At 65.8% G+C, this 24,948-nt stretch overlaps 2 protein-coding genes across 17 annotated transcripts in view; one reads left to right on the forward strand and one right to left on the reverse strand.

The window, feature by feature from the left end:
• Window positions 1-59: 59 nt before the first annotated feature.
• Window positions 60-22,116, forward strand: TSPAN4 (tetraspanin 4). 9 transcript variants are annotated; one of them, XM_064575969.1, is made up of 12 exons: window positions 105-259; window positions 4,716-4,839; window positions 5,118-5,193; window positions 5,412-5,511; window positions 7,530-7,700; window positions 8,681-8,760; window positions 17,790-17,981; window positions 19,364-19,438; window positions 20,410-20,511; window positions 20,620-20,751; window positions 20,838-20,921; window positions 21,660-22,116. In XM_064575969.1, exons 6-12 carry the CDS (start codon window positions 8,698-8,700, stop codon window positions 21,726-21,728), a joined length of 717 nt encoding a protein of 238 aa, XP_064432039.1. In that variant the 5' UTR covers window positions 105-259; window positions 4,716-4,839; window positions 5,118-5,193; window positions 5,412-5,511; window positions 7,530-7,700; window positions 8,681-8,697; the 3' UTR covers window positions 21,729-22,116. The 9 variants fall into 9 exon arrangements, with proteins under 9 accessions (XP_064432037.1, XP_064432042.1, XP_064432039.1 ...); XM_064575966.1 differs by lacking the exon at window positions 7,530-7,700 and having other exon boundaries at window positions 4,716-4,928; XM_064575965.1 differs by lacking the exon at window positions 7,530-7,700.
• Window positions 22,117-22,270: 154 nt separating this feature from the next.
• CHID1 (chitinase domain containing 1) overlaps window positions 22,271-24,948 on the reverse strand; it is a 29,207-nt gene continuing 26,529 nt past the window's right edge. For 4 of the 8 annotated variants that reach the window (XR_010406738.1, XM_064575947.1, XM_064575944.1 and 1 more), the window contains 2 exons: window positions 24,832-24,874; window positions 24,493-24,674 (listed from right to left, as the gene is read on the reverse strand). Coding sequence is in view for 7 of the 8 variants with exons in the window: in XM_064575944.1 (XP_064432014.1) it covers window positions 24,544-24,674; window positions 24,832-24,874 (174 nt within the window). In the remaining variant the exon portion in view is untranslated. Of the gene's footprint in view, window positions 24,675-24,831; window positions 24,875-24,948 lie in introns of all 8 variants that reach the window. The other 4 variants (XM_064575942.1, XM_064575943.1, XM_064575948.1 and 1 more) reach the window with 2 other exon arrangements.

Consider the following 24,948-nt stretch of genomic DNA (forward strand, 5'->3'; position numbering starts at 1 on the left):
CGCCCCCGGCCGCCCCAGCCAGCGCCGCCGGCCCCGGTGCCGCCGCCTTGCGCTCCCCGCCGGGCCGGGTTCCTTCCGCGCGGGCCGGGGGTCCCGGGGCCCGCGCGGCCGCGGCCGGAGCAGGCGGCGCCCCCCGTCCGCCGCTTTGGTATGTCCCGGCCTACGGCGTCCTAGCGGGACCGAAAGGGCCCGACGGCGGCGGTTCGCCTTCCTCGTGTCCGCATGACTGACAGCTGCGCGGCGGGCGGACTGCGCTCAGGTACCGCGCCCGCCGGTGGGGATGTCGCCGGGGTCCCGCTCCCCGCAGCCGCCGAGCCGGGCCCCGGAGCCGGGCTGGGGCCGGGCCGAGCCGAGCCGAGCCGGCGCGGAGTTGGAGCCCCGAGCCGAGCCGCCGCAACAAGTGGCGGGGCCGGGACCGGGGGCGCGGCGACCCGCGGCGGGGATTACAGAGGCGCTGGCCGGCGGCCGGCGGGGGCCCGCGGGGGCGGGCGGCCACGGACGAGCCTCCCCGCCGCCCCTCCTGGCCCGGCCGGGGAGAAGGCTCTCCCCGCCTGGAGCCCCTGCCCTCGCGCGCCCGGGGCGGGGGGGATCTCTGGGGCTGAGTTTGGCGGTCCGGTTCTCAGCCGTGGCCCGGCCCGCGCGCTCGCACGGTGTCGGTCCCGGCCGGGCAGTTATCTGCAGCCCCGACGGCGGGAGGGCGCGGCGGGCTCAGCGGCAGGTCCTCTCCCCGCAGCGCCCCAGCGATCCGCTTCGGCTCGCGTCCCTCCTCCCTTCCTCCGGAGGAAGGGTCTGGGGGGGGTGCGGGCGGGGTCTGCACCCACCCCGGGCCAGGCTGTGCTGGGTACCCGTGATCTGGGGGCGTCCGGCCTCTGAGGACTCAGAAAGGGGCGGAGGCTGGAGAGGGTGGTCAGGGAGGGCGTCATGGAAGAGGTGCCTTTTGAGTTGAACCTTGAAGAGCACGATTTTACCAGGAGAGAGCCCGAGTGTGTGTAAGGGAGTGGACTGATCCTGGCAAAGGAACCCCTGGATGGAGGCCTGGAGGCCATACCTGCGGGGCAGGTCCAGGCCACAAGTTTGTGCTAGGGCCAGAGCAGGTGGTAGGGCTAGAGGTGATGGGGCAAGAGCCACAGAGGATTTAAAGGAAGGTGAGGCTGTGTCTCTGGAAATGGGGTAAGGTGAGCTACTTGATCCCGGGGCTGGAGGCTGGGGGGAGATCAGTGTGCAGTGAGAGGCAGGGAAGGCTCCCTGGAGGAGGTAAATTTCTGGGCTGTGGGGGGGGATGTGGCACCTGTGACTTAGGCAGGGTGTTGGTGGGAGGGGCCTGGTCAGGTTCCCTGGCCTGGGGCCTCTGGATCTCTGCTGGGGGTGAGTGGGGCCTGTGCTGAGTCCCAGGCATCAGTTACCCGCCCTCTCAGGTGGATGATAGATTCTGGCTTTAGCTGAGGGGGAGGGAGCCAGAGGGTTCCCTGGGGCCTGGGTGCGGCTGGCCAGAGCTGCCCGTTGCCTGGAGTTTGTGCCCCCACCTTTGCCTGGGTCCCGGACAGGCTGCCCAGTGCATTTGTCATCCCCCACACTGCCACGTGCAGAGCCACGAGTGAGGCTGCTTCCCTTCCCAGCTGCCCCTCCCGCCGCCGCCCCCCCCCCCCCCCCCGCTGGACGCACATCCTGTCCCCGGACAGAGGGACAGGATAGGGGGCCTTGAGTCACAGTGGCCTGGGGTCAGACCCAGGCTCAGCGGCAGAGGCTGCTGGCAACGGTGGAGGTGAGGGACCCAGTGGAGGGGAGGGGATCCAGGCTGTGAGCGGGTGGGCCTTAGGGAGCTGGGGGTGGTGGTGGAAGGCTTCCTGGAGGAGGGGCCCAGGGCCTGCCCCACCCATGCTCCTGCCCAGAGCAGTTGTTTACTCCGAAAGAGTGAGGGGAATGAGCCTCCCTCCCTAATCCTGGCCAGAGCCAAGTTGACATTCCTGGAATTCTGTGAGCTGTGTGTAGATTTGGGGGGGGTGGTGGCCTCCTCTTCCCGGGCTCCTCCCTCTGCTCCCTGATTTCCAGGGAGAGGGCATGGGGAGCATCACGGCTGCCCCCTCTCCCCGCAGCCTGTGTGCATGCTCTCAACACAGGTGTGCGCCGAGGCCCCTTGGGGTGTTTGGTCCTCTTCTCTGTCTCTACCCTGTCTTCGCTCAGCCCTGACCGGGGGACACTGGGAGCCTCAGAGGTCAGCCCTGCCCCCTGCCTCTGCCCTGGATGGCCGTGTCCCTCTGTGTGTGTTGTGGGGGAGTAGTTGGGCCCTGGGCCTGGCTCTCCTCAGGGTGGGCAGGAGGGAGACATGGGGGCCCAGGGCACTGGTGGGGAGTAGGGACGGGGGGGGCCTCGCCTGCCTGCAAGGAAAGGGGGGGCCCTTGCTTCCCCTCTCTGTGTGCAGTGTCAGCACAGATGTGGCCCAGGCCTCCGGGGAGGGAGAGTGCCAGTTTTTCGAGAATGGGGTATCCTGCCCCCAGTGGCGGGAGGCTTAGGGAGGGAGGGAGGGCTGTGCTCACATGTGGTTGGGAACCCGTGAGCCACGTTTCCTGCCAGAAGAGGGTCACTGCAGGGCAGGCAGGGATCAAGGCGAGCTCAGCGGTTCAAGACTTTGCTGCTGAGATGCTCTGGCCCAGAGCATTGCCCTGTATACGGGGCGTCAGCGGACCCTGCCCGTGGGTCCTGGCATCAGTTTCTCCATCTGTACCGTGTGGATAGAACCAGAAGCTGCCCAGCTGGAGGGTCCCGATCCTGGCTGTGCAGGCTTGGCCCCTAGCCCGTCTTGCTTTGGGTAGATGTGCAGGGTGGGGTGGGGTCCCAGAACACACACGCTCAGACGCCTTCCCAGGGTCAGATGGGGTTCCTTGCCTGCAGTACCAGTAGTAGTCCTGGCCTGGTGGTGTTTGCAGGCATGCTTGAGGCTCGCTGGCCCTCACCTGGCCACCCTGTGGACAAGCCTGGGCTCAGGGCATTTGGGAACAGCGCTGCCTGCCGGCCCTGCAGCCTGGGCCCCATGTGGCCGTGCTCCATAGGGGTCTTGGTGGCCTGGAGGCGGGCGGGCACACTCTGTGGGTGCCTGAGGCAGGGTGCTCCCAGGGCCCGTGGTGGGTGGAAAGGCGGCCCCCTCGGGGTCCTGATGGTGTCCTCTCCACTGCCACCTCCAGCAGAGAAATACCTGAGGGGGAGGGGGAGGGGGAGGAGGAGCAGGGATGTGGGGGGAAGACCCTGAGGTGGGGGTTGGCCTTGCTGGGCCCAGGAGAGACTGGGGACCCCTCCCCTGGAGTGGGTGTCTCCCAGCCCCGGAGGCTCCAGTTTGGCTGTGGGGAGCTGGCCTTGCCTTGGCTCTGTGGGGGAGGGGGGGTGTGCGCCCCTCCCCAACGGTGGGGGCCTGGGTGGGCCTTGGGCCTGCGGGGCTGGATCAGCAGCAGGAAGGCCGACACCACAGGACTGTTTGCGTTGGCAGGGCCTCCCTGGCTCCTCAGAGCTGCCTCAGAGCCCGCTCTGCCTGGGGCCCCGGGTAGGTGGCTGTGTTCTCCTCTACCCGCTGATCTGCCCCCGCTGGGGTGTGTGCCCCCAGGCCAGGCCCCTGCTGCCTCTCAGCTGGGTACGCCACGCCACTGGCAACCTCCCATCTTTGTTTCGGCTTTTGGGGTGGTTCCTCTTTGAGTGGGACCTTGGTCTGGCCAGGTAGGTGCCCATGGCCTTCTCATGGCTTCTGCTCCCTTGGGGTCCCCCAACTGCTCGCCACCCCAGAGCCCTGGAGAGTCAAGAAGACCCAGCCCAGGACTGTAGGTGTGCTTGTCTTGGAGCTCTCCCTCAGCTCTGTCCTTGTTGCCTGCTGCAGGTACCATTCCGGGGGATGCAGGCTTGTCAGACCCTGCATTCAAAGGAAGCCCAGAACAGAGAATGGGGAGGGAGGCTTCCTGGAGGAGGAGGCCGGGCCTGGGTGAGAGACGGAGCCAGCTGTGGTCCTGTCTGGTCCCTGCATCCTGCCCCAACTGCAGGGTTGTGTCTGGGCTGCCCTAGATGGGAGTGGGAGGCTCTGGACTCACGGAGGAGCATTGTGGGGCCGGGAGGGCTAGAGGTCATTCATGGAGGGTCCATGGGCTGCCTTGGGGGTGAGGGCTGCGAGTGTGGCTGGGCAGTGGTCTCCTCCAGCCTTGGCTTGGTGTTGGCTATGGGACTTCCTCATTTTGGGGGGCCCAAGGGGGTTGGGGGCTGCTGGTGGATCTGCCCTTTAGGCCCTGCCTGGGAGGCCCATCCCCCCGATGCCTAGGTCTTGGGGTGTGGGGGCATGGTGGGGTATGATGCATGGTTTTTAGCTTCTAGAATGTTGCTGTGGGCTTTGGGCTCCATAGCTCCTGGAGAGGGGGCTTATCAAGGAAAGTGGATGAGGTGTGTTCCTTCCACTGCCACCCTCCTCCTCCCCCCACTGCCCTTGCTACTTTCTGGGCCTGAAACCCCTCCTTGGATGCTTCATCCTTGGGCACAGGGACTGCCGAGGGCTCCCAGGTGCATCCTCTCCTCACTGAGGTTCTGGGGAGGACAGGTATGAGGTCACCTGCAGAACTCCGTCTGCTCACTGGCCTCTCGCCAGCTCCAAACGTAGGTCGGGGTGGACTGGCAGCAGTGGGCACCCATGAGAGGATGAGTGTGTGGGGCGTGGACACCTGCCATGGTGATGTTTTGAATCTCTGCAGTCCCTTCCTGCCCTTGAGCTGCCGAGAAGACTGCCTGCCCCACCCCCGGGCTGCAAGGAGCACCTGGTCTGAGGAGTGAGATGTGGGGGGCCTGACTGGGATGCCTTCAGACACCCCCCTGCCCGTGAGCTTGGGGTCCCCTCCTCAGAGCCCCTGGCTGGTGGGGGAGCGCAGAATCCTCCCATGAATGCTGATGGCAGGGGAAGGGGCCTGGTGAGTCATCACCAGCCAGCTCGGTGGGGAGAGAGTGAGGTTGGTGGCTCAGGGCATCTATCTGCTTGGAGCCCAGGAATGGCTGGGCTGCAGGGCATCTCGGGGGGAGTGGACACCGAAGGCTGGACCTCTGGGGACCATGCCATGACCACTACATGCCCTGAACACGTATATTCTCTGTACGCACAGACCCCACGCGTGCTGTCTCTGTGTCTGTGTGCAAACCTGCCTCCCCCCCTGGGCATCTCCGGACGAGTGACCCAAGGTTGGGAGCAAAGCCCTATTTGAACCCCCCCTGCCCCTGTTCTGGTCCCCTGAGTCTGGCAGTGCACCCCTACCAGTCCCCCAGCTGCCCTCTCCAGCCCTTGTAGGGACCTGGTCCTGAGTGGAGGGCTGTTCCTCATCCCCGAGGTGCCTGCCCAGCCTCTGGGAGCCCCGCAGAGGGTACATGTGGGCTCCATTGTGCCCATCTTTCCTCCACAGGGCTCCAGCCTGGCTTGGCTGCACTGACCATTGGTCCACCTGCTGGCTCACCTTCAGGGGAACCGAGCACCGCCTGGCTTCTTTCCCGCGGCAAGCCCAGGTATGTCACTGTCTGGTGGGGCAGCAGTGGGGCCAACCTGTGCTGCCTCGTGGGCTCTTCCACTCCTGGCCCAGGGGCCTTGCCAGCTGGATGCTCGCCTGGTCCTGCAACAGACGGTCCGAGCCATTCGGATGCCATCTCCTGAACATGTCTCCTTGGGCCCCCACCTGCTGGAGGAAGGGGACTCCTGTGAGGGAGAGGTTGAACTTTGGGGACAGGGTCCCTGATCTGACAGGGCGCCCACCTGGCCTCAGCTCTGATGCACCTGTGTCCTCATTCCAGCTGGCCCCAGGACCCTTGGATGAATTTTTCAATTTCATTTCAGATCAGACTCTCCCGCTCACCTGTGGGTGGCTGCAGGGTTTTGTAGATGGGATGATTTGGGGGGTGTTGGGGCCTAGGGTGGGAACCCAGGCCAACTCCCCTTCTGCCCCCCTCCCTGCCCCACTCCAGCATGATGGAGTGGAGAGGTGAGCCTGGGGGCTCCATGGGGAGTCCTGCCCATGTCTGCTCTCCTCCCAGCCTTGGTCAACCTGCTTCCTCATCCCCAGAGGCCCTGCCCTGGGAGCCAGGCCAAAGGGAGACAGCCTCCTGCTTCTCAACATCCCTTCCCTACTCACCTCTGCCCCCCCCCCCCCCCACTTTGAGGAGGACAAAGCTGATGAGCTGGTAGCAGGTTCATTTATGTCCCTGGAGGCCCAGTGGTGCCTCCCTGAATGTGTCTGACCCCGGCCTGTAGGGGTGCTGCACAGGGGGGTGGTATCTGGTGGGGCACAGGGGTGAGGTGGGGTGAGGCCTGCTCAGCCTGCATCCTCCCTTGGCCCACATGTGCTGCAAGTTGCACTCTGAGCCCACGCTCTCACATGTGCACATCCCTGAGTGTCCATCCTTGGACTGGCTGTGGAGCTGGCTGACTTGGGCCAAGGGGGCGCTGGGGTCTGGATGGTGCCACTTGTTCCCCGAGCAGAGCTGTGGGCAGAGGTTTCTGCAGGGCCTGGGTGGGGGCCCTCGGCTGCCTGCTTCTCCACGGGGCCACTGTTGTGTCCCTTTCCTGGGGCCCAGACACACCAGAGCACACTTGGGGGAGGAAAGGGTAGGGGGGCCATGGGAAACCCCAGGCTGGCCAGCCGTGCGACATGGGCAAGGCCTCTGGGACTCTCCTGTCCCCACTCCCTGCCAGGGCCAGCTCTGCTCTGGGGGGGGGACCGCATTCAGACACTGCTCTGAGGACTTGAGCTGCTGGTCTAGGAATGGCCTGCAGGGGGCGGCAGAGGGCTGATGCTGGTGGTCCTCAGGGCCCAGCAGGGCTGCCAGACCTCGCTGGGCCCCCAGCCCTCCAGACCGTCCTGCTCAGCCTGCTTGCACAACCACCCCCCCGCCCCCCGACCTGCTGCCTCCCGCACCACTCAGTCTCTCAATTTGTCACCTTGCCAGTATCCTTTCCCCTGCACCCCTGCCTCCCCCTCCGCCTTCCCCTCTCCTTCCCATTCCCCTCTTCCTCTCCCTCCCAGCTCTCTCCCCTCTGCACGTGAGTGTGGCTGGATGTGTCTGGGAGGTGCAGGGTCTGACTTCTAGCACAGGCTGGTGCAGAATGAAATGGGAGGCCCCCTCAAAACTTACCAGTAATTCAAGAGCATTAAACCAGTGCCGGGTTCTGTGTGGCTGCACTGTCACATGCTGGGGAAGCGGGCCCTTCAACTGGAGAAGCAGGGCCAGGGGAGCGTCAGCGCGCCCTGGCCCAGTGAACAAGCCAGCTGCCGTGGGAGTTGAGGTCTGGGCCTGTTTTCAGGTGCCTAGTGATCACCCTGCCCTCTTGTGTGTTCCGGCCCCTCCCTGTGAGTCTGAAAGCCTCCCCATTTCTTGCAGAGTGACCTACCCTCCTAGGCACCCTCCCCACTTGCCCTTCCCTGCCCCAGCCCCTCTCGGGCAGCCCCTCTCCTCCTTCAGAAGGGTTTCTCCACCCCCGCCCCCGCCCTCCTCCCAGGGTGGGTAACCTAGGCTGATTCCTGTCCCGACAGAGGCCTGTTCCCATCCAAGCTGTGAGCTGCGGGGGCTCCGGGGTCCCAGCGGGAGTCGCCCGCCCAGGCTGGAGGTGGGAGAAGCTGCTGGAGAGTGCGCACCCCAGGGAGTGTTCTGGGCTACGTTGCTGTCTAGCTCCGGGCGGGGAACCCAAGTCGAAGCCGCCCCAGGTCATCACCAGAAAGCAACTGGGTCACCCTTCATTTGCATAGCGCTCTGCATCTCGAGTGCGGTCGGAGGTCTCCAGGCCCGGCGGGGGGCAGTGGGGCCGCGGCGGAAGGCTGGGGGGGGGTCCTCGTTCCGGGGGCTGAGACCTGCCTGGGCCTTGGCCCTCGGCGCCAGGCCCCCGGCCCCGTCCGACGCTTCCCCTGCCCTTCGGGAGCATCTTCCTCCCGGGCCAGCGGAAGGCGAGAGCGAGGGGCGCCAGCGCGGGCGGAGCGGCCGGGGGCAGGGCGGGGTCGGGTCGTCGCCCTGGGGCCGCGATTGGCCGGCGCCCGCGGAGCAGTGGGATTTGCGGAGCTGCGCGGCTGGGAGGGGAGGGCAGGGGAGGGGTCCGCAGGGCGGTGCGGCGAAGTGGGAAGGCGTGCGCGGGTGAGGCGGGCGCGGATTGGCGGGGCGGAGGGAGCGGGGCGGGGGCCGGGCCGGCGAGGAGGGGAGGGGTCCTCGGGGGCGGGGCCGGCGCGGATTGGCGGGCGGGCGCGGGGCGGGGGCCGGGGCTGCGGCGCGGGGGACCGGGCAGGTGTCCGGGGCCGCCGCCGGGGGGGGGCGGAGCGGAGCGGCGCGCCCGGCTGCCACCGCGGGGCCGGGACCGGGGCGGGATGCGGCGTTGCGGGGCGGTGGGCGCGGGGCGCTGAGCCCGGCGGCGGCCCTGGCGCGATGCGCCGCTCGAGCACGGACGAGTCCACGTACCGGCGCAGCCCGTCGCCGGAGGGCAAGGAGCCGGGCTTCGCGCGCGGCGGCCCCTTCCGGCGCTACAGCAGTCTGCGCGGGCGCGCGGGCGCCGGGGACGGCGGGGACGGCGGGGACGGCGGCCCCTTCTTCGGCCCGCACGCCAACCCCGGCCCCAAGGCGGCCCGGGCGCGCTACACGTCGCCCAAGGGCAACAAGTACGTGGTCTTCTACCTGGATCTCTCCTTCATCTTCCTCCTAGAGCTGAAGCGCTGCAGCATGGCGCGCGGCTGCCTCCAGGGCGTCAAGTTCCTCATGTTCGCCTTCAACCTGCTCTTCTGGGTGAGTGGCGGCGGGGCCGGGGGCCGGGGGGCGAACCTAGAGTCGCTGCTCCAGCGGGGATGGAGGGCGAGACACCAGGACGTAGACGGGCGGGGGGGGGGGGTGTGCCCAGGGTCGCTGCCCCAGCTGCGGGCCAGGGCTGGCCGGGCCCGTGGGGCGGGTTTCCGGTGCCGCGAGGCTCTGGCCGAGGCTCTGCCCTCGGGGCCGCTGCCCCGCGTCCTCGTCCCTCTCTTCCTGAGGCCGGCCGTGTCCCGCACCTGCGCGCCCGATGGGGCGGCAAGGCCCTGCGCCCGCCTGCGCCGGGGTTCGAATGCTGGTCGTGGCCGGCAGTGCGCTGAGCCTCTGGTGCCCCCCACCCCGCGCAGCCGACCCCCCCCAAGTGGACTGACCTATAGGCCCAAGGATCGTGGTCCTCAAGGGGCTGTCGGGGGCCAGGTGGTCCCCTCCAGTCTCTGGAGGCCCTGCGGAAAGGGAGAGGGGGTGTGTGTGCACCAGTGAGTTCTCTGGCTGGGCCTGACACTGAGCGGGATGTTGGGCCACCAGGTGTGCTGGGGAGGTGTCTGGTCTCCCCACTGGCTCTTCTTCCTACATGGTGCGAATGTGTGTGCGTGTGCGTGTGTGTGCACGCGCGCGTGTGTGTCGGGGTGCGGGGCGCCCATAACTTTTGCTGAGGTGGGTTGGGTTTGCTCAGACAGGATGTGTGTGTCCAGGGTCAGAGGTGGCCGCTTTGTCCTCCAGACGAGGGTGGGTGGGTGGGGAGGATGATGGAGATGACAGAATTGCCACCCAGCCCTGGCCCCAGACCTGCAGGGAGCATGGCAGGCCCCAGCTGTGGCTGCTGTCCCACCGGAGCAGGTCGGAACAAGCCCGCCCAGGCTGGGGTTCCCCTGGCTGGGCTAGGGGAGGCTCAGTGGAGAGAGGATGCCAAGGTCACTCCCTGCTCCATCGTTAATTCTCAAGCCAATCCTCCTTCCACAACTAGGAGTGAGGGGGTATGGCCTGGGCTCTGGACCCCACAAGGAGGCTGTGCTTTGCATGCTCATTTGCATGCAGTTCAGTTAAGGCCAAATGCCCAGAATCCTGCTCGTCCTTTCCTTCTTAGGCTGTGCTTTTCTCTTCCCAGCTTGTGGTGGGGGTAGTCAGGGGGCCCCGGGAGGGGCAGCCAGCCTGGGCTGCCTGAGGGGTGTGATCCCAGGGGTCTCCTGCTAGGGGCGGTCACCCCAAGAGTTTGTTCTCTACAAGAGACTCCTGGCAGGGCTGAGGCCCAGGCCCAGGGTGAAGCACCGTGAGGCCAGGAGCCAGAGCAGGGGCGGGGGGCAGCTGGAGCCCGGGCCCAGCACATGAAGGGGTGGGCATCTTCTCTGGTGGGGGATGTGGAGCGGCTGCAGTGGGCACCAGTGTGGTTGGCACCGAGTGGCTGGCGGAGTGGGCATGTCACTGCGGGTGGCCAGACCTGACCGGTGGAGGTGCAGGTGGCGGAGCGCCTGGGGTGGCGGGGGGCAGCGGGGGGCAGGTCCCAGGAGGTGGGCAAGACTTGCTTCTTCCCTGTCTGCCCTCCTCAGTGGTCTGGGCAGCTGCTTGCAGGCAGAAGGAGAGGCGACCCCTCAAGGGTCCCCAGGCTGAGCTGTCTTTGCCCTGTGAAGCCTGAAGGAGCTTCCGTGGCAGCTGCAGGACAGACACGCTCTGCCATCCCTGCGGTGGATCAGAAACCCCTTTGGGAGCTCCTCCTGGGCTGCACAATCCATTTCCCTTTTATTCCACATTCTACTTTCCAGAGAAGCCAGCTGGCCCCCTGCTGCTGACCTGGGCCCGTCCCTGCCCCAGCATGGTGCCCAGCTGGGGTCTGAGACCCGGAGGGCAGAGAGGGGCACCCGGGCCTGCCCACAGCCCACAGGAAGCACTCGCGAGGCGTGGTGGGAATGGTCAGGAGGCTGAGTCCCGGTTGGAGGTGCCAACTAGGCTGGGGCAGAGGCTAGAGCACCCTTCCCTGGGGCCCCAGCTCCTTTGTTACCTGGGGGTGCTGGCCCCCCCCTCCATTTCCCACTGTCACTGGGAGACCCCTGAGCATCATGCCTTAGTCTCCCCACTGGAGCTGACTGTAAGGCTCAGGACTGAGGTTGTGGGAGGGGAGTCCCAGAGGGCTGGACCTCAAGACACTCACCTGCATCAGTCCCTCTGACCCCACCCTACAGGGCCAGGCCAGGTCAGGTGCTGGGCCAGCGTTTGCCCTGGCAAGTGGGGAGGTCATCATCTGCAGCTGGGGTGGGATGGGGGGAGTTGTGTCTGGTGGGGCAGCCATGCCTGTCCCGGGTGTGGCTCCCAGAGGGAGTGGATGCGGGGGGGTCCTGGTGGGGGGGGGCAGGAGTCCAGGCTGCAGGTGCAGATGGGGGGAGGGGTGCAGGGAGGTGAGGGGTCCCGAGGGCACCAGCCCTCACACCTGCTTAGAGGTCAAGGTGCTGTGACTTCTCTAACTTCATCCCACCCTTGTCTTGGCTCTCCTGTCCCCCAAGCCCTGCCTGGCCCCCCTTTACCTCCGGGCTTCGACTCTGCTGGAGGCGGACCCCTCAAGGCCCTCTCATTGACCCCTTGCTCCTCCAGCAATACTGTCCCCATTGCACCCACTTCCCTGCCCCTAGGGCGCCTCTGGCCAAGACCAGGGTTCCTGACTGGGCCTGGGGAGGCAGGGAGTGGGGAGGGCAGGCTCAGCAGATAATTGACTCTTATTTATGTGCCCCGTTTGGTGGGTTTTCCCTGGGGGCTCCTGCTTGGGTCTGGGAAGGCAGGGCTGAGGCCTCCAGCCGTGGGTCCTCGTGGGGCGGGAAAGAGTCATCACCTGTCTGTCCTGGCGTTGGTCTGCCTGGTCCTGTGTGGATGGGCTGAGTCCCTGGCTTGTCTCAGTGAAGGAAACAGGCCCACGTGTTGTCACCAGGGCTTGGAGCTGGGGTGACCTGAGGCGGGGGGCTGGGAAGGCACAGGCACCACCCGGAGGAGGAGAGGGACACAGGGGCTGGTGGCCGGGGCCCCTCAGAGTCCAGAGCCAACTGACCCTTATAGCCTCTCCTGCCTTCCCGCAGCAGCTGGGGCCTTTGTTGGGGACACACAGCTCCGGCAGGGACACAGTGGCCCTTTTCTGAGGCCTGCACAGATGTAGGGCCAGGGTCCCCACGGTGGGGCCGGGGGTGTCTCCCGGGAGCCCCATCCACGTTCAGTACCCGGGAACAGGTGGGGTGTACCGTGTGATGCCAGGCGCGGGGTGAGGGTTTGGGGCTGTTCAGGCCCCCACGGTGGCAGAGGTGGAGACCCCAGGGTCGGCGGGGGGGGTGAGGAGGAAGGAGGTGCTCTTCCTGCCCTTCCCCTGCTCTGGGGCAGAGGGCTCAGGACTCCCCCAGGGGCAGTCTTGGTGGCCCGGGGGGGGGGGCCGGGGGGGGCCTGGGAGGAGGCGGGGCTGAGCCTAGCAAGGTCAGGGTGCTTCTGTGTCTCCCCCTTGGCCAGCTGCCCGACTCCTCCCAGATTCGGATCAGCCAAGCTGAGGGCCCCCTCCTGCTGCTCCCCTGGCAGGTGTCCCTCCCCACCCCCCTTCCTGCCCCTGGGCTGCGCGCGGCGCTGCCTCTCCCTGCACTTGTGGTCAGGGTCCCTCTGCATGGCTGGGGTGGGGGTCGGAGCCCTGCCTGCCTTTTCCTGCTGCCCAGGCCTCCATAGGACTTTGGGTAAATCCTGCCCCCTTGGGGTCTCCTGGCGTCTCCCTTGCCCCAGCTGTACCTCAGGGGGGCCTGGATTTTCCCCTTTGATGAACTGCAGATGATGTCCGAGTGGGTGGCCTGAGTGGGTGGCTGTCACTGGCCCTTGGGCAAGGCCCCTGAGACTGGTGGAGGAGGGGACACATGGTGGCAAAGGGCCCCGTAGAGCTGGGGGCCATGACCTCCCCCCTCAGTCCTCCCTGCAGCTGGGAGGTCACAAGGCAGGGCCAGTGAGCGTCCCGGACCCTGTGGCTCTCGGCTGCGGCCTCCTGGTGGTGCTGGGCGCGTCCCCGTGTCCAGGCTTGTTTCTCTCTGCGGCAGGGTAAAGCAGGGGTGGCCTGCTGCCTGCAAGTAGGGGTGGGCGGGCTGCCTTGCGATGGGTGGAGGGAGGGCAGGCAGATTCTGTGATGGGATTGGGTCTGGAGGGCACCAGGGAGCTGGGGGTGGGGGTGCTTGGCTGCCCTGGTCAAGGGTCAGGACACTCTCCTCCTTGGGGCCAGCAGCTGGCTGATGGGACAGACGGGGATTCGGGGCCTGGGGATGTTGGTCGGCTCTGTGGTGGCAGTACCAGTCTCTGGGTCTGGCTCGGCGACCCCCACGCCATCCACGGCGGGGATGGCAGGCAGAGCGCTGATGCTGGAACCAGGTGTGTGTGTGGCCGAGCGGGTGGCTCCCCGATAGGTTGGGGGTGGCAGCGGTCCGTTAGGGGGCCCCGGTGAGACTCCCCAGCAGTCTCATGGTCCACGGGCTGAGCCAGCAGGTGCCCCTGTTGCTAGGGTTCTTATCTGTCCCCTGGATGCCCCTTTGTGGTCCAGTGAGCTCCTCCTCGCCCTTGAGGGTGGACTTGGACCTTCCTGAAGCTGCCGGCCAGGCCTGTTCTGTTCCCTGCCCAACCCCTTCCCCGTGGACACTGGCTTCAGGGGGTCCTGTCAGTGGGGCTGTCTCCCTGACGGGCTGGGGCTGGTCTCCTTGTGTCCGAGCCTTGGGGGTCAGTGAACGGGGCTGATGATGGTGTGGGGGCTTGCTGGCGTTTAAGAACATGAACGGCAGGCAGTTGCATAGATTTTCAGCGAACGGCCAGGTGACCATATCCGGTCAAGGTAGGAAACGTTTCTGTCGGCCCAGAAGGTCCCTGAAGCCCCTTCGCTCAGTCTCCCTGACTCCTGCCTTGGGGCAGACCTGGTTTCTGGCACGGCGGACACATTTTGCCCTTCCTGAACGTGTATAGATGGGGTCCCCTCGTGGCTGTTCTCGGCTGGGAGGGGAGAAACACCTCGCCATGCCCAGCCCCCACCCCAAGGCTGTGCTGGCTGCCAGGCGAGGGGCTTCTGGGCACAGGCTTGGCCCCTGCAGGCACCCAGCCCTCCACTGTGTTCCAAGGACGTGGCCAGCTGTCCCGCCATCTGCTGGCCGGAGGGGCAGTGGCAGAGGGCCACCTGATACCTGCCCCTTCATGGGCCTGGGGGCGGGGGTGGCATCTCAGACCATGTGGTCCCTATACCCTCAGTCCTAGGCCAAATTGAAAAATGCACAGACAAGAAAAAAGGACAGCAGGAATGGGGGCGGGCACAAGCCAGGCACTGGGCTGGGGCTGGTGACAGGTGAGGACAGAAGATAAGGCGTATGCTCGAGATGCACGGGAGGGGGTCAGGGAGGCCACAGATGATGGCAGGGCAGGGATGGGGGTTCCCAACGGGAGGGCTGGGCCCTTCTCTCAGGCGGTCAGCGGGTCTGCTCCTGGGACCCAGCTGGGCTTTTGTGTGGCTGGGAGGAGAGTCCAGCCAGTGCCCCAGGCAGTGAGAGAGCGGGGCTGGGCAGCCGTGGGGTTGGGGTGGGGTCCTGGCCTCCCAGGAACCTCAGCCCCACTTATGCTGTGTTTGATGTTCTGTGTCTGAGTCTAACGGGCCTTGTTTTTTTCCTGCACTTGGAGGCTGTAATTTTCCTGCCAAAATGTTTTAAAAGCTGCATACGCAGAAACATTTTCAAAATTACAGGTAATTTTATTAACTGTGTGCATGCATTCTGTTAGTGTGTGTGTCTGAGTTTTTGGTGACTGGTCTGTGCAAACAAGCTTGAACACGGAGGGCCTTGGGGCTTGTGGGCAGGACAAGCCATAGGGCAGCATGTCTGTGACATGAGCCCGTGCGACATGGTGCCGGCGAGGGCTGCCCATGGCAGCGGGCCGTGTGTGTGTCCCAGCGTGGGTCTCTCCTGACGTCTCCGGGTGGAGGTGGGACGTCGTGAACAGAGTTAATTAAGGAAATCCGTTTCCACTTAGTGCTGGGGGTGAGGAGCCCCGTCCCCGGTCCCCTGGAACCTGGACTGGTCCCCACCCCCCACAGCCGCTTTGCTCCCTGTGTCCTCCCCATGCCCTTCCATGTGTCCCCATGGGACAAGGGAGCTCAGACGGGCTCATTTTCCTGCTGACAGGAGCCGTCTGCCGACGTCCTTGAGGCAGGCAGTCAGGTTGTAAAGAACGAGTCATTGTCTCCTTTGCTCAGGGACCTGCCGCAGGAGACGGCCCCACCCACCAAGGCCCCATCCTGGGGGCTCAGCTCGGAGACATGATTGGCTCAGAGTGGGGGCTGCGTGGTTCAGTGGGGGACAGGCTGGCGTGAGGCCTGGGCATGGCAGCCGGTCAGTGTCCCTCCCCACAGGGAGGTGGCCCACCCTCACGCCCTCCCTGACCCGGGTCCTCGGCCACGGTGTCCCTTCTGTGCACAGCACCCCACTGGGCGGCCCCAGCTTCAAGCTTCCCCTGGGGCTTTGGAGATCCCAGAGGCAGTGGGCACACTGTGGGGACACGGGGTGGGGCATAGCTCCAGAAACCCCCCCGGCTCCCAGTTTCTTATCTGCAGGTTGGGTGGGAAGATCGAATGAGCCAGAGCCTGTCCCAGCCTCTTCTGTGCCCCGTGATGTTGAGTGGTGCCTCCCACAGGCGGGCGTGGGGTGCCCAGAGGCGCTGGATGTCCCCCTGGCCACCCCGCCTGGGGTCAGCACCTCGGACAGTGCCAGTGCCATTGGTGGGGGGCCTGCCTCCATCCCACAGGTGGGGGTGCACACACATCTCCATAACTGCCCCGGGGCTGTGCCCAAGCCCAGCTCTGCAGTGAAGACGTCACCTGTGTCGTCTCCCCCTCCCCCACCCGCGCTGGGCAGCTGGCTCCTCACACTGGGTGCACACCCAGGGCCCAGAGGCAATTCAGGCCACTCCTCCGGGTGGATGCCCCCACTGGCCTCCCACCTCTGAGCCTCGTCTGGGCAGCCTCCCCTGGCCCCCTGGCCCCTGATCATGGCCCTGGGTTTGGTCATTGCATGCAGATGGCCTCACAGGAGGCCACAGGCAGAGGCTTTTGTCACTGTCCATGGTGGGCCCTCTGGGAACTTTCAGGGCCATGTGGTTAGTACCCTGCAGCAGGGTCCCCCTAACCTGGTACCTTGCCCCCTCCCTGTCCCTTGCCTGAGCTGCAGACCCCCACCCTACTCTGGGGAGGGGCTCAAGCAAGCAGGATGACCCCAGCTTCCTGGACCCTGCCCTGAGCCAGCAGCATTCAAAAGAGGTGTTTATAACTTCTAGACCGCAGTTCTTGTTTCTGTGAAAGGTGCAAAGAGGGGCAGGAGGGCCAGAGACGACCCACATGTTCACCCTGGGCTGACTGGACCCCCACTGGATGGTGGTGGGCATTTCAGCTGGGGACTCTCCTGCCCTTGGCAAGGCCCAGAGGGATCCCAGACGCTGGTAGGCCTGGGCCAGAGCCCCTGGTGTCTGCCCACACCCCGGGAGCCGTAGCCCCTAATGCTCTTGGGTTGGGAGCTGCGTCCCCCCACCCCCATAATTGCAGTCTCCTGCCAGCCTGGTTTAATGCATGGTGTGCACACTCCCCAATGGGTTATGGAGAAACGAGTGGTGGCCCCACCCCCATCCCAGGGCCAGGTTGACTGGCCGGTGAGGCCTCCTTGGGCAAGGGTCTTAGAGCCTGTGGGGCCTGCTGAGTCATGGGGTCCCTGCCAGGCTTGGGGAACCAGGCCAGTTGTTGGGGAGGCATTGTGTGTGGATGGCCCTGGCTCCCCTTGGCTCGACTGACTGGGTTGGGAGGCTCATTTCCCAGCCTCAGTTTACTGGTCTGGGAAATGGGGTGGGAGTCTGGCCATCTAGGCTCAGGAAGCTTTTGTGGGGTGATGCAGGGCTGGATGCTGTTTACCCTGGAGTCTGTGACCTAGCCTGTCCTGGGCATGCAGGGTGATCACTCCAAGGGCTGGGTGTTGTGCCCAGGAGAGCCCTGGGGGCTGAGGCCATGGGGGCCAGGCCAGATGGTGAGGAGTGGGGAGGGGTCCCCAAAGCCGCCTGGCTTTCCCCAGGGCCCAGCAGGTGTTGGTTGCCAAGTGGTCTCACCGAAGCCCAGGTTTTGGGGGACCAGGTCAGCTTTTGTGGGGCTTGTTGCCCCAAGCCTGCACCTGTTTATTCCTGAGACCACCCAGAGCCCTAGCCCATCCCTGCTCCCCCAAGGCTGGGTGTCCCCTTCACCAGGCAAGGCCGCGGGCCCGCACTGGGTTCTTTACCACTTTGCCTTCTCGCCCTTCTTCCTCTCATTTTAATTGTGTTTGTAATAAGGAACAACTATGAAATTCAGTAAAAGTTCCAGTGTTTGAGAGGGAAGGGCAGCAAGGGCCAGGGATGAGGTTCTCTGCGCTGTCCTGTGCTGGCATCCACGCTGGGGCTTGGTGGGTGCCCTGGGGCTTGTGCTTAGAAGGGGACAGCTGGGGACACCAGGGGGGCCCATGGGGATTGTGGCCACCCACTGGAAGGTGGTTTTTTTAGTAAGAGGGGAGCGTGTGGTCCAGCAGGGTCTCCAGGAGTCATCTCCCTGACTCTCAGGTCCAGAGAGGCTGTGGGGTAGGTGCAGGCCAGGCTCTGGGGGAGAAGGGGATGCTTCCTGAAGGGGTGGTGTTTGGGGGGGCCCTGGGCCCCCTGCCCTGGCTGCCTCACCATGTCACTGGGACAGGGGCAGGCACCCCATTCATGACCCGAGTGGAGAGTGTCCTCAGACCACATCCTCCCCACGGCCATAGGTGTGGACCTTGGGGTCCCCATTACTGTGGCTGTGGGGGAATCGGCTGGGTGCTGGGACAAGACTAGGAGGGGTGACTGGCCGTGGAGGTTGGCAGGGTGGGCGAGGGTGCACGGGGCCCATGGGATGCCACTCTGGGTGGCCACAGGGGTCTGTTCTGGGGTGGTCTGGAATGTGTGGATGGTGGCCTCACTGCCCTCTCTCCCTACCCCGGCGGTCCCAGCTGGGAGGCTGTGGCATCCTGGGTGTTGGCATCTGGCTGGCTGCCACCCAGGGGAACTTCGCCACCCTGTCGTCCTCCTTCCCGTCCCTGTCGGCCGCCAACCTGCTTATTGTTACCGGCACCTTCGTCATGGCCATCGGCTTCGTGGGCTGCATCGGGGCCATCAAGGAGAACAAGTGCCTCTTGCTCACCGTGAGTGCGCCCTGCACGTGGGCTTCACCTCTGGGGCCTTTGCTCCCTACCTGTGCTGACCCCGCAGGGCCAGCAGGTCATGGCCATGGCCTGTGGCAGCCCCAAGGGGCCTTGCTGGGGCCTTCCAGACCAGGCTGGGGCTGTGGGGGGTTGGGTGCCGGGGGGCTGCTTGCCCAGAGCTTAGTGGAGGCCTCCCTTGACAGGACACATGTCTTATCACCCCCCCACACGAGTGCCAGGTGGGGCCCCTCCAGCCGGTACCGGGCCTGTTTGCTCTGCGACACCCTTCCTGGGACCCCCTCCCCAGCTCCCGTCCCAGGACCCTCTGTTGAGAGGCTCACAGTCCCCACCTCTGCCTTGGAGACAGATTTACAGGCAGGATGTGTTCCCGTCTTTAGGAACGTTAATCACAGATAATTGAGAAGGGGAAGGATCCCCGGGGTCAGGCTCTGCACCTATTACTAGGTCTAGCAAAGGCCTCCAGCAGCTTCAAGTCCTAAGTCACCCCTTCAAATTGATCCGGCCTGAGGAGCCCTTGCCCAGGGTGGGGCCTCGGAGGGCATGTCCCCCAGTCCGTGCAGCTTCCCCAGGTGTCCAGCACATTCCAGATGCTCCCATCAGGGCCTGGGGCTCTGATCCCTCAGAGCAGCAGGTGGGGGTGTGGCTGGGTCCCCAGCTGCCCCGGGGAAGGAAGCTGCAGGGTGTGTGCGGGGCCCAGCCCCGGCCGTCCCCACAGGGAGACTCGGGAGTCAGAGCCCGGGGCCTGCTGGGGGCATCCTGGGCCCGCACTGAGGGAAGGCCAGATGGGGGCCTCAGGAGAGGACAGGGCGCGCTCCCTCCGCCTGGGCCCCATTCACGTCTGCAGGAAAGGCGGGGTGGACACAGGCCGTCTCTGCTGCTCCACTGGCCTGGGACTTCTATGGCAGGGTCGGGGCTGTGCCTTTGGGGGTGCTTGAGTGGGAGGCTGTCACCCAGCAAAGTTTGTGCAGTCGGGTGGGGCTTCTCAGGCTCCTGGCGGCTGTCCCCTCACCGTGGTCTTTCCTGAGTGGGTGTGCTCTGGTGGCGGTGACCCCCAGGGTTCAAGGTCATCACAGACTGACCTCCTCCCCGCCCACAGGGAGGGGGACACGGGCACAAAGCACACGTGTGCCGGCAGGTGTGAGGCTTGTGCTCCGCGGTCAGTCGAGCGAGAAGAGCCCCTCCAGAGAAGGGAGGGGTCCGCGGGAGGTGGGGCGGCATGAGGGTGGTACGCTGCTCTCTGGGGGCCGGAGACCCGGTGTGCGTCCCGGCAGCACTGGGGCATCTGTCCGAGGTTCGCGGAGGGCTGGGGGGCAGCTGGGGGTCGGGGCGGCCAAGTCACCAAGGCCAGGTCTCCTCTGCAGTTCTTTGTGATGCTGCTCCTGGTGTTCCTGCTGGAGGCCACCGTCACCACCCTGTTCTTCGCCTGCACTGACAAGGTTCGGCCACCCCGCCCTCCCCAGCTTCGGGTGTGGGGGCTCTGATCTCCCCACCCGGCTGGCGGCCACCGTGCTGTGGTGACAAGGCCTTGGGCAGGGCTGGGAATGGTTGTCACCAGCCCCATGCTCTGTGCGGGTGGACGGTGGCCCCTGCCATCCACTCACTGGAAGACCCGGCTTTAACCGCAGCCACCAGAGGCCGGGCCTGGAGGTTTGGGAGGTTTCTGGCCCTCCGAGAAGTGGGGGTGCAGGGGTGCGGTGCTGTGTTCTGGCTGAGCTCCTTACTGTCCTGGACTGCGTGTCTGCTGGGCAGGGAAAAGCCCCCATCCCCATTTACTTACTTACATTACTGACTGCTCATTTACATGTGTTTTGTACTCTGAGTTGTACCCTAGACCCGTGTCCCTTATTTTGCTCACATTTTCGCACCTCTGCCCGTTGGGAGCTCTTGCTTGGCTCCTGGGTCCCTTTGGCATCCTCCCCTCGGTGTGCATTCTGGCGCTAGACGCCCCCCAGACCTAGCTGGGCGTGTCCTGCCCCAGCCCTGGAATCAGCCTTTTCTCCAGGAGCCCTGGTTCCTTCACTGGAGGACGGTCTGGGGAACCGAGTTCCGGGGGCCGGCGTGCTCCTCGCCACTGGGGCATCGTAGCTTCTGGGCCCGAGCGGACGGACGGAGCCGTGTACTCACAACCCGCATGTACAGACCGCGCTCGGTGTTTCTGTACGTGTCCGTCTGTCTCTGTACCTGAAGCTGAGGTGCCGGACTCTAGTGCCAGCGGTGTTCAGCACCACAGAGGGCCCAGGGGCGGGGACAGGCAGGGGCCAAGTCCTGGGCCTGGGCACAGGGATGGGGGCTTCTGGGAGGAGGGGACTCCAAGGAGGGAAACAGTGGGCACAAGGTGCCGGGGGTCTGGACGAGGGAGGTGGAGCTGGCCGTGGGGGTGGCCCTGCCGACCCCTCTACACTTGCAGATCGACAGGTATGCCCAGCGGGACCTCAAGAAGGGCCTGCACCTATATGGCACCCCAGGCAACGTGGGCCTCACCAACGCCTGGAGCATCATCCAGACCGACGTGAGTCTGTGTGCGTGCGGAGGCAGAGGGGATGCGGGTGTGCCGAGTAGGGGGGCAGGCCCCACCCGCCTGCTCCCCAACCATCCCAGCCCCTGCGCCTGTCTGTAGTTCCGCTGCTGCGGGGTCTCCAACTACACCGACTGGTTCGAAGTCTATAACGCCACTCGCGTGCCGGACTCCTGCTGCCTGGAGTTCAGCGAGGGCTGTGGCCTTCACGCACCTGGCACCTGGTGGAAGGCGGTGAGCACCTACCCTCCCGACGCATCCGGGACCCGGGGGTGGAGGGGGTGGCCTCGTGGCCCCTGTGACGTGCACCCTTCCCCCAGCCGTGTTACGAGACCGTGAAGATGTGGCTCCAGGAGAACCTTCTGGCTGTGGGCATCTTCGGGCTGTGCACGGCGCTGATACAGGTACGCTGGGCAGGGCCTGCCTCAGGAGCCCCCTGGACCAGCCCCAGCCCCCAGCTAGCAGCCTAGCTCACCGGCACTCGGTGGAAGCGCCTCAGGCCCATGTGGCTGAGAGGTGGGGTTTGAGGGATGGTCCGGGGCCACTCCACGGGGAGGCGACCTGACGGGCCAGGGACAGGCAGGCCAGCCTTGTTCCTGCGGCCCACGCCTGGCAGCTGTGGTGGGTGGTGGTCACGGGATGGCTTGGTGCAGAGTGAGGGTGGGCGGCCCAGGCCCTGGTGCCCCCGATCCTGGCTTCCCAGCCCCCGTGGAGTCCTGCGTGTCGGCACCGTGGGGGAGCTCGAGGCCAGTGTGTCGGAGGGCAGCCCCCGCTCCTGGGGTACAGAGGTCGATGGGGGTCGCAGCAGTGCACACAGACACTGTCAGAGGTGGTCCCAGTTGGGTGACAGGCAGGGAGGGAGGGGCACAGAGCCGCTGGGCCCTGAAGCCACCAGCAGAACCACAGTGGCCACACTGAAAGGCAGGTCTGGGGGCCGAGCCCTAGGGGTCCCCAGGGTGCCCGTGCCGAGGCTCGGGGGACGTGGCTGGGCTGGACCTGAACTGCCAGTTGGGGGAGGCCTCCCGAGAAGTGGGGTACAGGCCATCCAGGGAGGAAACTGTGGGGTGGGGTCCATGGGCAGGACCCCTCTGTGCTCGTGGTCTCCTGGAGCAGTCCTGCCCAGCCCCCTCGTGTCCCCGCAGATCCTGGGTCTGACCTTCGCCATGACCATGTACTGTCAGGTGGTGAAGGCGGATACCTACTGTGCGTAGGCTGCCCGCTGCCTGCCACCTCTGCCTCACAGCCCACGGGGGAGGTGACCACGCCCCCACCTGCCTCTCCTGCTCAGGATTCAGCACCAACCCTGGACACCCCCCCAGGACCCTCAGCCAGCCCTGCGAACACCGTGCTGGAGGAGGGCGCCAAGTGCTGGCCACGCAGGCAGGGCTGGGGGCGGGAGGAGCTTGTCATACCCACGTACTCTCCAGAGCAGCGCTCCCCTGGCTGGGGTCATTCGCAGGTGGGGGTGGGGGTGAAGGGCCGACCGCTGGTCCTGGTGCTCAAGGCGAGGCTGTCGCCCCACCGTCCACATTCCACGGCGGAGCCAGTGCGGGCTCTGGGTGCATCTTAATAAAGCGCGTGGGCGACAGCCCCCACCTGTGTCTGTTGCTGCCCTGAGCCTCTGGGGGGCTGCCCAGACAGACCCTGTATGGCCGTGGGCCCCCACCATGTGCCCCGTGCCTGCAGCGGGGCTCCCGCACACGCGTGGGGCCAGCCCCCAGCCTCCGTGAGATCAGACACAGGAAGTGCAGAGGCGTCTCAGGATGGCCCTGCCCTCCGACGCCCTCCATGCAGCCCCAGGGCGTTGCCTGCCCCCCGTGAACTTGGCCCCCGAACTGTTCATCTGTACGGATTCTGCAGATAAAATGGGCTGTCAGGAGTGGAGCGGCTACCTCTGGGGCGCAAGCACCGGGGTCTCCTGAGATAGGGCTGACGGGGTGAGGAAGCCGTGGGTCTGGGGCTTCGGGCTGGAGGATGGGCCCCTCCCAGGAGCCTCACGAGCCCCCAACCTCAGTTTCCAGCCCTCCTTCCTGCCAGCCCCAAGGTGTTGCCCTCTCTCCGGCCCACCTGGGGATGCCCCGCCAAGCACTGACCACGGCCCAGACACAACCCAGACTGCCAGTGTGCACCCAAGCCCACCGACACCTCCCGTCCTCACTCCACGGAAACTACCAGATCACTGCCCTTAGTGATCTCAGGGCACGTGATTAACGCCCCCAGACCAAACTGTTCCTCACCTACGAGCAGCAAACTGGAAAACCGGCAGGAACGGTCGCACACCCAGCAAAGCAGTCCCATGTAACCCCCTACCAGTGTCCACAGAGCCTGCCTGCGAGGACCTGGGCCCCCCATTCGTGTTTCTCTCCAAGCATGTGACCAAAGTCAGACCTGCCCCAGGCCTGGTTGCTCCTGTGTACCCCACATGCAAGCTCTCGCTGGACCCATGGGAACAGCTTGCAGACCTGGGACCCTTTCCGCCCACAGCCTCCTATGTGACCCCTCAGACTCCAGCCCTGACTCAACCTCCCCCATGGCCCTCGAGCGGCCTTTGTGCCCCGGTCCACCAGGGTCCCTGCCCTCCAGTACAGACCCCCACCTGTTGCCTCTGCTTGCTTCCCAGGCTCACCGTTCTCAGTGTGGGTGCCCCTGGGGGTCAGACCTCAGGACCACTCTCCCAGCCCCCACCCCCTTTGCTGGTCCCACCTTCCCATGCACACCCAGCGTCTGTCACCTGCCCGGCTCCCCATCTAACACTGACCCATACTGTGACTTCCAGACACACTAGAGCCCAGCATCCCAGCCCTGGTGCTAGGGCTCCTGGCTCCCTTCCTGCCCAGGCCTCTGAAGCTGGGACAAGGGGCGTGCCGGCCTGTGCCTCCAGCTCCACCCTCTGCTCCTGCCCACTGCCAGGGTGGCCGGTGTGGGGCCGGGCGAACCCCATGCTGTGGCCCCACGTGCCAACCCACAAGCAGACAGGCATACACACGAACACGTGTGCACACGTGTGCTGAGCATGCACACACGCGTCCACGGTGGCTGCACACGTGGACTTCTTGCGACGGCTCCGCTCCACCCCCACACCCCCTCTCCCTCCTTCTGTTCAGGCCCAGACTCCTCACCCACGCCAGCAGGCCGTCCTGCCCCCCAGCCCCATGAGCAAGTCTGTGGCTTTGGGAGAGGGGGTAGCTGGCAGGGCCTGTCCCCCTCACAACAGCGGGGTTCTTCCGTGGGGCCACTCCAACAGGGCACTGGCGGGCCCTGCCCCTCAGAGCCCTTCCTGCTTCACGTCCCACAGCAGGAGAGCAGGGAGCACGGCCTCCACCCCAGGACTTGCAGCGTGGAAGCCCAAGTGCTTTGGGCAGGGCCCCAGGCTCACGCACAGCAGCTGAGCAGTGAGTCGGGGCCGGCTCCGCGGACAGCACCAGGCCCCGGACCGGCGTGCTTACCGAGGAGGCTCCGCTGCTCGCAGCCCGCAGGACCATGGAGCTCAATGGCTGGGAGCAGGGGCCAGCAGCCCTTCTGGCCCAGGGCCTGGGGGGCGGGGTCTAGCTGTCTTTGGCTACTGGCAGTCCCAGGGTCTCTCCTGACGTTTCATCCCGGGAGCCTGGCTACGCCTGTGGGCAGAACCCAACCGCCCGGCCCACTGGCACCCACGGGCTCGCAGGGTTCCTTTGCGGGACAGGAACAGCTTCTCTGAGTCGGGCTTCGTACAGCGGCCCCCACCCCCTCGCTGGGCAGGCCGGGCCAGCATGGGCAGGGAGAGGCCGAGGCCCCTCGGCACAGCCCCGGGGTCCACAGGGGAGGGGAGAGAGCCCGGTCCTGCCCCCACCCGGCCTGGTGGCAGTGAGGGCTGGGTGGGAGGGGCCTGCGTCGTCTGGGCAACCTGGCCAGGACGGCCCCACCCCACATCACTGGTGAGGAGGCCTGGCTCCCAGGACCCCTCAGCCACCTCGAGGACCGCAGCAGAAACTGGACTGGAAACAGAGAAGAGTCTGTATTTCACATGTGAACTGGTCACTCCATCGCTCAGGAAAGCACACATCCGCTCGCAGCCAGGCCTAGAGCAGGTCGTAGAAGTAGTCCAGGCCCTGGCCCAGCTCCCACATGGACACTCCGACGCCCAGCTCCCGGGCCAGCTCCAGCCGCACCTGCACAGACTGCGGGCCCACGGGCAGGCGTTAGCCCCACCTCTCACCCCCGGGCAGCCCCCCTGCCGACACTGCTCAGCAGGGCCTCACTGAGGACAAGGGTCCTTGTGGGGAGGGGTTGTACCTGCTGCCCCCACCCTCAGCAACAAGGCCGGCCCACACATACCTTCAGAGTTGGGTAGAAGACCATGTGCCTCCCACCGCGGCTTCTGCAAAACACGACGAGGCCTTCTGCCTCCTCCCAGCCTCTGCTTCTCCCGCACCCCTCCCCTGCCCCCAAATG

The sequence above is a fragment of the Mirounga angustirostris genome, unplaced genomic scaffold, assembly GCF_029215605.1.
Source record: "Mirounga angustirostris isolate CCGP_5_RB_7025 unplaced genomic scaffold, mMirAng1.0.hap1 SCAF_13, whole genome shotgun sequence".
In the NCBI taxonomy this organism is placed as follows: domain Eukaryota; kingdom Metazoa; phylum Chordata; class Mammalia; order Carnivora; family Phocidae; genus Mirounga; species Mirounga angustirostris.